We start from the raw sequence: 10681 nt of genomic DNA, 5'->3' as shown, positions 1-10681 counted from the left end.
ACTACATTACACATATGTGTATATTTCTTTTTGTGTGTGTCGGGTCTGTTACGTGAAAGATTTAAAGTACAATGTCCGTCTGTCTACAAATGAAGGCAGTTAATCACACAGAGAATGAGAAATAGATTGATAATCGCCATTTTTGTGTTAAAAAAATGGTAACAAATCTCGTCGTAAAGTTTTAATGAACATAAGGTTTCATATCTAAAAACATCTTGCCTTCCTTTTTTGTTGTAAATAGTGATTTCAGTCCCAGATTTTTATAGACGCACCCATCTTCTATACAACCATTCCATTAACAATACAGTTAGCTGCTGGCGGTCGTGAACAGTCTTGGTGTACGTGTCTCCGGGGAATAACGATTTTTTTTATTCTCTCTCACGAAGTTCCGCTACACTGTTCACAGTTCAGGAATGCGTGCCATTAAGACTGTTAAAAGTAAGCGTGAGCTGAAATTTTACCCTATTTGCTATTTCGCGAAGAGGAAATGACAATAAATAATAGTGCAGTTTACTTTGTGAAGATGAGGAATTTTGTAGCGGTCATAGCATGAGTAAGTGCCGTTTGCACGGATGTTGCTTAATATCCGATGCGAAGGATTTTGTAGAAGCGTAATAAGATCTTTGACAATCCCAGATTTATTCACAAAGCTTACATTCGTCACGCCTTTCATTCATTTCTTCTCCAAAAAAATTTTTTGAAGCTATAACAGAACACTGTAATGTATTATGTTTTGACGAACTTATCTGTTTATTGTGTAAAATTGGACCACCAGTGTCTGAGTGTAGATTGCAAATTGGGTGCCTGAATCATATAATAACACTGTATATATGCAGTTTTGTATGGCGTTTGTGACAAAATATCAACTATTATTATCATTGTAGTTATAACCTCTTCAAAACATCATGAGAAACAGTAAGCCAGTTGAGTTGCGTTACAAGATAAAGATAAAGATATGGTAGATTTCCACTGGATAATAAAAATGTTGATACGATTCATACAATTCCGTATATGCAGAAACCGTCGATGACTCACTGCTCATCTTTCATTTTGTGTCGAGTATTTTTTTTTCAATCTTCTGAGTTGATGTTTCAATCTTCTGAGTTAATGTTTCAATCTACTGAGTAAATCTAGTTTTCCTGACTTCAAATGGACAGATTTACCTACATTGCCTGGGTATTTTGCTTGACTAAAGTTTCCGTCACAAATAGCTCTGCTGCTACTCGGGTACAGAAATTGAGGGGAATAAATACAAAAAAAAAAAAAAAAAATCATGAATAGGGATATTGCATATCATGTCAACTCCATCATTTTGATGTGCAAGGGTAAAATTTGGAGTGACATGCTTCGGTTTCTTGTTATAATCTACATTTCTTTTATCAGTTTGTCATTACTATAAAAAAAAAAGGATCGTACGCAATCCTTCATGCAGAATTGCTTGAGCGTGTATCAACCACGTTTATGACGTAGGCGTACTGATAAGCGGATATGCTAAAACAACTTTATTCTTTGTATTCCCATTACAGCTAGAGACATTCAACTGGCAGTAAAAACAAGGTAAACATGGAACTTGTCTAAATACACAAAATTGAACTTTATGTCATCATGATCCGATTTTACGATTAAGTAAGCGTACGTGGCTGTAGACGTATCACATCAGTGCATCCGGTTATATTAAATGGGTTAGTCAAATACCGGTTAGTGATTGGCTAAATACAGTCACGCGGAGGAGGCACATTCGTTATGTTCACCCATGGGCAGAACATTTTTGTAATGTTCTCCCATGGGAGAATATTTTCACGTAACAAACGACAGAAGGCCTAGACCGCGCGCGTACAGTGAGTTTGGCTCTGCGCGAGCGATCGAGTGCGTTGTGCTGGTGGTTGACGTTGACGTATTTGACGAATTGGACTAACCCATATAATATAACAGATGATAACTTTTGTTTCCGGGAACATGCACTAAACGTTCCACCCTCAGGGTTTGAAATGCTATTTCGGGAGGCTATAAGTCCCTCGACTTCGTCCCGGGACTTATAACCTCCCTCAATAGCATTTCAAACCCTTCGGGTGGAACATTCGGTATGTTCCCTCCCCCGCCAGTCATCATCTATATGATGTGTTCTACCAATATACACTCAGAAAAAGAAAGAAAGAAAGAAAGAAAGAAAGTAAACACCTTTTCCAATTTACATTTTTCATAGAATATTTAGTTAAAAGTTCATGTATTACAGACCATACTAAAGATTAAAATTGGCTATCAACCTGGTAGGCTTAATACTGAAAAGGGAAACTTTACGCATGAGTAAACATCTTTGTTTTTCTCTCCCGAGGCACAAAAGTAAAAGGCAAAGTAACATGAACAAGATGTCATCCATGCGTAAGTGATCTTCCATATAACAAGAACAAAAGACAAATTCAATACTATAAGAAGCATTAATGAGAATGGAAAATTAAATCTATGTTCTCTATCACGTCTTTGAAGACAAAAACTTCCAAAAAAGGCTAAAAATGATGGAGAAAAATAGAGAATCTAGTGTAAAATCCAAATTCAAATGAGAGAAGAAGCAATACCATAAAACGAAATATTTTTAATTGATTTTGCAAAGTAGGAAAACTGTGAAGAATATTTGGTTCTTGAATTTGCGTAATACTGTAGATTCTTGAATTACCAAATCAAAAGTATGACATTAAGAAATTCTGTTGATTTAATCATTTTTTTTTACCTTGACCATGTTTACTCCCTATGTCATTTGAATTTTGAGATGACAGAAAATTCTTATTTTCCTCTTCAGTTTCTCCCTTTGCTTTTGTTTAAGGTTATAAAGAGAAGAAAGAGAACAAGAACTTAGTTTTGATATTTCATTCAAGGCTCTCATTGTGTTGTCTATTGTTATCATTGTTATCTTGAAGGGCATTTGTTAAAGATATGCAGGGAGTAAAAACTTCGATTCATTATAATCTGTAACGAAAGCGGTCATAGAAACATTATTCCAATTGAGTTATCTGTGTGATGTTCATATTCATTATACATTCCACTTTGCCCTAACCGCATTTCACCACGACGCCATATTATGGGAAAAACCGTATTACACTGTAATTTAAGATCCGCCTTTAATAGAAGAGACTGACGTAATTGCTGATTCATATATTTCTTCTATGCATAATACCATACTGATGTGAATTGTTCAGTACCTCGCTGTTACGTCATATCGTGTTTATTTTTTTCATTAGAAGGATCTGAACATCACATTCCAAGGAGATGATGCAAGAAAGACAATTTTTCTGTACGCTTAACAAGAGCATAGCGCCAGTTTTTTTTTTCCGTCAAGACAACAAGCAATCAGCAATCAGTTATATCCAGTGGAAAGATGCTCAAAAATATCAACTATCATTATCATTCTAATTATAGCCCATTCAAAACAACATGAGAAACAGTAAACGTTGCGTTACATACACGGTAAAGATAAAGTTATGGTAGATTCCCATTGGATAATAAAATATGAAATGTTGATACGATTCATACAATTCCGAATATGCAGAAACCGTCAATGACGCACAATTCATCTTTCATTATGCGTCGAGTATTTTTTTTAATCTTCTGAGTTAATGTTTCAATCTTCTGAGTAAACTTAGGTTTCCTGACTTCAAATGGACAGATTTATCTATATTTCCTGGGTATTTTTTGCTTGACTAAAGTTTCTGTTACAAATAGCTCTGCTGCTACTCGGGTACAGAAACTGAGGGGAAATAAACACACACACACACACACACACACAAGAGAATCACGAATGGGGATATTGTAAACCATGTCAACTCTATCATTTTGATATGCAAGGGTAAAATTTTGAGTGACATGCTTCGATTTCTTGTTATGATGTACATTTCTATTATCATTTAGTCATTGCCAACAACAACAACAAAAGGATCGTACGCAATCCTTCATGCAGAATTGCTTGAGCGTGTATTAACCACGTTTATGACGTAGGCCCTGATAAGCGGTCCGGATGTGCTAAAACAACTTTAATCTTTGTATTCCCATTACAGCTAGAGACATTAAACTGGCAGTTAAAGCATGGTAAACACGGAACTTGTCTAAATACACAAAATTGAACTTTATGCTATCATGATCTTATTTTACGATTTCTGAAAGCGTACGTGGTCGGACACGCATCACATCACTACATCCGGTTATGGTTTCTACCAATATACCCTCTAGCAAAAACAAGATTTTATTTTTGATCTTTCAAGTCTCTCATTGTGTTAAACTGGTCTTTTGTTATCATTGTTACCTTGACGGGCATTTGCAAATGAAAGACAACATGAGCATTTTTGTATTTTTTAAATTACTTTTATGCCTTGAAGGACACAATCGAATATGTTCACTCATGCGTACAGTTTCTCTTTGTATTGATCTACTAGCTCGATAGTCAGTTAAATTACCTTCAATATGGTATATGATTAATTGATTCTCATCAAAATCTTCTATTGAAATATAACATCGAATAAGTGTTCACTTTTTTTTTTGCTGAGTGTATTTCGTATTACGTTGCTTTGCAATTAGATGCGACATAGTGGAGTACGAAATGTGCCAGACACCAAATGAATTCTGAGTGCTCCGTATTGGAATCATCCTGGTTTGCTCTTAAGAGGTGTATGCAACATTAAGTCAATACAGGGTGAGAAGGGGTAATCTGCCGATATCATAAATGAACATGCCTTATGATTCGTGATATATGGGTAGCAGCTTGCCGACACACTGTAGAAGCATTATAAATATGTCGCGGTCGATGTTGATTGAAGAATAGTTTCATGTGAAAATTGTTTCGATATGCATAGAGCCACTAAAAAAAGAAAAAAAAGATACCATACTATGACAGGTGAGTTGTCCACTAACTATGGGGCCTTCTCACTGAGTATTACATGTTTCCATGGTTACAAATTATCAGTATCCTACCAACCTCTACTTGTTTCCTATATACCCATATCTTCTTTTATGGGTACTGTGAAAGTCTCAGTTTACAAGTCCCCTTTGTTGTGTCTGTATGATGCTCTAGCTGTACAGGTTTGTGTCGTGTTCTCCTCGTCTCTGTATTCCTGTTCTAGCATATTTCCTTTTACAGTTTAATGATTTTATTTGAAAGATCCGCGCTTAAAAGCGCACTGCGTAACAGTAGAAAATAAACACTAAATGACTTGAGAAGGTAAGCATTCTGAGTAACCAGCTTTACACTACTCAATGATAAAAAACATTCAGCAAAACTTTTGATAGCACTATTATTATGTTTAAAGATCTCTTGATATTAACAGCGTAATTCTCATCTCTCTCTCTCTCTCTCTGTACGCTGGTTGTGCTTTTGAATATCACTATACAGCTTAATTAACCAGCATTTCCTCAGCAATTGAGCTACCATAATGTTCAACTGTGTCTTCAACAAGACATTGTCTTTCAGTGGGCCAATCCACCTTTCCCATTGTATCATTGTACATTATGGTGTTACAATTAATAATTATTGACATTTCGTTACACAATTAGGAGAAATTAGCTGAAATCTAGATCAACACCAATATCATTTTTGTTGTCAAAATAACAACGTGTACCATTGAAACCTAAACATTTTACTTAGTGCTCTCTGTGTAAAAGAAGAAAATGAAGTTAAAGTTTACACTAAAAATTCGGGGAAATCTTTGATAATACGTTTTCTGCATTGGGAGCAGGAAACAGGGGAGAACTTCATTCGTTGTCGTTTGCATCCACACGTAGGCGCTGATAGCCGCCTCGAGCAGGGCCTCGGTAGGACTTTACAAAGAGGAACACGGTTACCATGACGACCATCATGCACCCCACAGCAACTGAAGCTCCCACAACGGCGCCAATCATGAGATAACTGAATTGAGCTCCTATGGAGAAATGGCGAAGAAACCGAGGGAGGGGAAAAAGAGGTGAAGTTTTTTTTTGTTTTTTTTTGAGAAAAAAAAAAGATTACCACAGTGGAATCCCTGCTTTCACTAAGAAGCAGTAAACCTTTGAGTTCCGTTCTTAAAGGACGTGCACTACCATACACTTATTCCAAAAGCGTAACGAAATCAGATTTGACGATTTTGCAATACATTGAGTGGCATAATATCATTGTGACAAAAGTTTACTGTTAGTGTAACTGCGGTAACCATTCAGCTCATTTTCACGCAACAGACCATTCGAAGGACTAAAATGAAACCCTCGAATGATTTTGTGTTTGTGAATTTTTTTCTGTTTATAATGATAATGATGATAATAAGGTCCTATTTATCCAGAGGGTCCTATTTATCCAGAGTATCCTCTTCAGTGTTGCCACTGATCTACCAGAGGTCTCTGCCATTATTATCACCTTAGCGTTGCCAGGTACCCACACCATCTATACACCTGGGTCGAGAGGGACATGGTGGGTTAAAACATTGTGTCCAATTGAAGGACGCAAGCACTGGGCGAGAATAGAACTCAAGTCCTCCGATTGGGAATTGGGAGTCTTATCCACTATGCTACAGCGCCCCCTCCGTTTGTAGGACTTAAAATAACAACAACAACAGCAAAATACTAATTGGGTAGCGAAGCCTTCCCTTGAATACTTATGGCGTTAATTTGACCATCAAGAATACATATATTGTCATTGTCTGTGAAGAAATCGCTAGTTTTGAAGATGAAAACCAGTAAGATATGGGGAAAGAGTACCCGACAGACTATAGATGTATAATGTGGTAGTCAGTCCCCATATGAAACCATTTTTGAAACACCACAGTGCATAATTATGAAATGTTACATACCTAGGGAAATGCCTTACGCGCTAATTTACCAAAGCCTGAAAACCAATTGAAACCCTACAACGCACAGCACGCATGCCCAAAATTAGTTTCAGGACTGCAAAAGCATCAACCGAGGGGGAAAGTCGACGCTAGAATTTACCTATAGGTTGATCGTCCATATGAGAGGTGTCGTCCCTTAGGAGGGAGAGGGGTCCGCTCGAAATGAGATGCGGAGCGGATCTTGAACCGCGGGGCTTCTCATGACCGTTGCGACGAACACGTGACTGACATCCCTGAACGCAGCGCGAGGTTTGATCATCGCTGTCGCACACGAGCACCTCACAGTGAATGAAAACCTTTGCAATTGACATAAAATGAAAGTTTCTAAGAAAGCAGGAACAAGGGTGAATTTATCATGGATGACCGACTGGTTTCTCGTACTACAACCAGACAACATTTAAGAGTCTGCATGCAGGATACCTCACCACATAGAGGTACTACCATCGTTACGAGTGGCAATATAGTTACATTATCTATATCACAGTGTAGATGAGACAGTGTTAGAAGATAATTTCTATTTGTCATTGGCCGTGGTTTCTCTTCAATGAAGTTGTGATTTCAGCATGAAAACGTACATATAAGAATAAACGTATGTGAATATGTAACATAATATATATATATATATATATATATATATATACATGTATATATATATATACCATTCAATGTGGTATTTTAGTGTTTGATAGATGAGAACTGTAAACACTTCTACTCGTAATGCTTCTTGGAAGATTCCGCCGGACTATCACGCCCCATTAAAAAAAAGAAGAAAAATAACTGAACAGAATATATATATATATATATATATATATATATATATACTATATCGCTGTCCCACTCAAAGCCGGATACCATCATTCTACTGACCTCAGGGTTCTCCTCGATGAACGTGAATGCATCTATGATGAACGGCTGGAATGACGGATCCCCGTGATATGATATAATCTGCAGTGTCGGATCCTCCTCACATCTGGGACCCATGAACGACAAGAGAAAGAAACAAGGTAATACTTATAATGATTATGACAATTATCATCTTCATCATAATCTTTCACTCGCAACATATTCATATTCCGATAATTATATATTTGGTAATGGCAAGGACAAAGTTATCTGTACGAAAATAGCATTAATAACGATATTTTTCTACGGCTTTACTTCAAGTTATTATGCTCATAGTGATGTCTGGGTAATGGAGCAATAAGTCCACTTTTTGGGCACACTTTTCAAACGGGGATGACTCTTATAGGCCCGAATTCATGAAGGTGGTACAATTGAAACCATGGTTTAAACCATGGACAAAGACCGTAGTTTTTTATGGGGCGCCAAGTGTGGTATGGCCCATTTCGTTACGAAATCAGTCATTTCGTTAACAAAATGACCCTTTCGTTAACGAAATAATTTCGTCAACGTAATGTTAACATTTCGTCGACGAAATCGACGAAATTACTGATTTTGTAACGAAATAGGCCATGCGACACTTGGCGCCCCATAAAAATCTACGGTCTTGTCCATGGTTTAAACCATGGTTTCAATTGTACCACCTTTGTGCTTTAATTCATGTTTTATTACCTTACTTTGTAGCCGAAATATATCCTGTTCAGCATTTAACTTTCTACCAAGTAATTAAAAAGGGGAATTTTGTGGATTATAATTCATTTGCTGTGGTGCCCCAGAGCCATCACTGGCCATTAAATACACCGTTCCATACTGAATTCTGAAATCCATACTGAATTCTGAAATGCCCATTGATTTAAAACGCAGGCCACCAGGTTCCCGTACAGAATGGGCTAAACCTCGACTTTCTTATCGACAGTGTCGTGAATAATCCTTTGGACCGCGATATCCAATAAATTTGTTGTTGTTGTTGTTGTTGTTTTCAACTGAATTCATTTACTTGTCATCAAGGACCTGGCGGCATTGCATTTCGCACTGCCGATTGAACTACCATTACGTCAAAAGTTGGACTGCTGCTGTAAAGAAATTATGCGGTAACATGACTGATTTTGATGTGTCTTTCAAAGCGAATGAGAAACGAATAACTCACCCATCTGTCAGAAAGACATAGCGTTTATTGTCGTTGGGGTACGGGGTTGGAGTGGCCCAGCAGTTCTCAATAAACACGGTTAGCCCTCCGACGGACAACAGGTCGACAGCGAAGTATAGTGGGTCTCCGAGTCTGACTTCGGACTGGTCGTCGGTAATGGGCGCGTCGAAGGAATCGTCCCTATAGCGATCGAGGCTGAGAGAAAAGTTCCCCAAACCTGCTTCTGTGTATGTAATGAGGCCTATAAGTGGGAGGTAACTTTTCTCGAGAAGTCGGCGTCGATTTAGCTCGCATCGCACAGATATCTGTAGGTTTTTATCGCGCGTGATAACTGTCCCATTGATCTCCTGAGCAGTGTAATACGTCACGAGGTTTGAGTAGATGATTTTATCGTCCGTCACCTATATTCAGAATTCAGAAGGGAACACTACTAAACTGACGATATATTTCTTGTGTGCCCAGTTCATCTATTCATTCTTTTTTTTAACGATAACCGAGGTTCATTGAGGTATTGGGGAATAGGGGTAGGATGCACTGCGCTAGATTCAGTAGTTCTCAATAATACCACTCTGTTTTCTGGAAGCTGGTAGAGCACGAAGCGGATATCATATTACTGTATTATGCCCCATTTAATCTGTAGCTATCTGATTATTGACATGCTTATAATAGACGATGGCTGGTGTGGGAGAAAAATACTGATTGATCAATCCGAAGTATTTCAACTTATGTTGCAGGCAGCCATCCTCGACTTCGTCTCTGCAAAAAAATATCGTGTATGTAAATAAACTACTCTATGAGAAGGGTAAGAATATATCTCTGTAAACACGATATTTGCACAGAAGGTGCCAATAGTCGTTACTGTAACCCTTCGAGGAATGACAAATCAAGGTTGATTTGTGAGGTGCCATTAACCGGCAAATGACCTATTGATAAAACTTACCGTCATTTTAGTTCCACACGTGTCATAGCTTGTGTAGAGCGCCACAGTTTGAGCGTCATGATCGAAGCCATTGCAAGTGTCATCCTCAAAATGAACGTTGTTTACACTGCCATCCAAGAGAAGGCTTTTGTCGATAAGAACCGTCATTGATGAGCCGGAGCATATAACTTTTGAATCTGACGACAAAACGAATAATGTATGCGTCCTTCTTGTATTTCATTAAGCAAGGGTTCCTGTAGCCTTTGATAAAGACCGTGTGGCTAAGTTATTTCTACTCCAAATCGCATTCGAAACTTACAACGAGATAATTGGAGAACACGCGAGAGAGTGCCGAGACTTCAGTCAAGTGAGGTTTCACCACTTGTCCCGCCCTTCTCCGTCAACCTAGTCTCGAATAAGTCGCGCAGTGTGAAATACAAACCTGAGACACGAAGATTGACAAAAGGGTACGATACTCCATACTCGGATGTATGTACTACTGGAAGCTATTTTACTGCAATATCAAACGTCAAGTGCCAAGAGGCACCATAAGCAGTATATAAATTGTTCCTGGAGCGTCTTTTCCCCTTTTGTTGACTTCAATGAAAACGAACTGTTTGAATGAACTCTATATACTGCCCACAACGCAAACTGCGACATATCTCGCCCTTATTGTTACTATTCTTTCTTTCCCTTTAATATCCATCTGCGTCTGGCTGTCTGTTTTCCGGGCAAGGGTTTTGGGGGCATGTGTGCAAAGGCTTCGGTTTAAGCTCATGAAATATCAGAACGTCCCAAATCTCATTTACCACTTTTTCTGTCAGATCTGCTCCTTAATATCAAGGTAGATAGATACATACTCTTCCTTAAAAAGGA

The 10681-nt window shown here is 38.0% G+C and overlaps 1 protein-coding gene across 1 annotated transcript; it reads right to left on the bottom strand.

Moving 5' to 3' along the window:
* Nucleotides 1-5733: 5733 nt before the first annotated feature.
* On the bottom strand, nucleotides 5734-9973 carry LOC139716644 (oncoprotein-induced transcript 3 protein-like). Its single transcript, XM_071628171.1, has 5 exons — nucleotides 9827-9973; nucleotides 8887-9287; nucleotides 7707-7809; nucleotides 6940-7135; nucleotides 5734-5900 (listed from the first exon to the last, which is right to left on the bottom strand). Exons 1-5 carry the CDS (start codon nucleotides 9971-9973, stop codon nucleotides 5734-5736), a joined length of 1014 nt encoding a protein of 337 aa, XP_071484272.1.
* Nucleotides 9974-10681: the final 708 nt, after the last annotated feature.

This window comes from Diadema antillarum, unplaced genomic scaffold, assembly GCF_040938485.1.
Source record: "Diadema antillarum isolate AM-2024a unplaced genomic scaffold, OU_Dant_1.0 scf00000068, whole genome shotgun sequence".
Classification (NCBI taxonomy): Eukaryota; Metazoa; Echinodermata; class Echinoidea; order Diadematoida; family Diadematidae; genus Diadema; species Diadema antillarum.
Note: the sequence above shows the minus strand (reverse complement) of the source record. Positions and strands in the feature narration are given on the sequence as shown.

Excerpts from the sequence above, each read along its gene's own strand:
- LOC139716644 (XM_071628171.1), bottom strand. The coding sequence starts at position 9,973 with ATGACGGTTCTTATCGACAAAAGCCTTCTCTTGGATGGCAGTGTAAAC. Across the intron at positions 7,810-8,886 it reads TATGTCTTTCTGACAGATGG|ATGTGAGGAGGATCCGACAC; the intron begins GTGAGTTATTCG and ends CATGGGTCCCAG. Across the intron at positions 5,901-6,939 it reads TATGGACGATCAACCTATAG|GAGCTCAATTCAGTTATCTC; the intron begins GTAAATTCTAGC and ends ATTTCTCCATAG.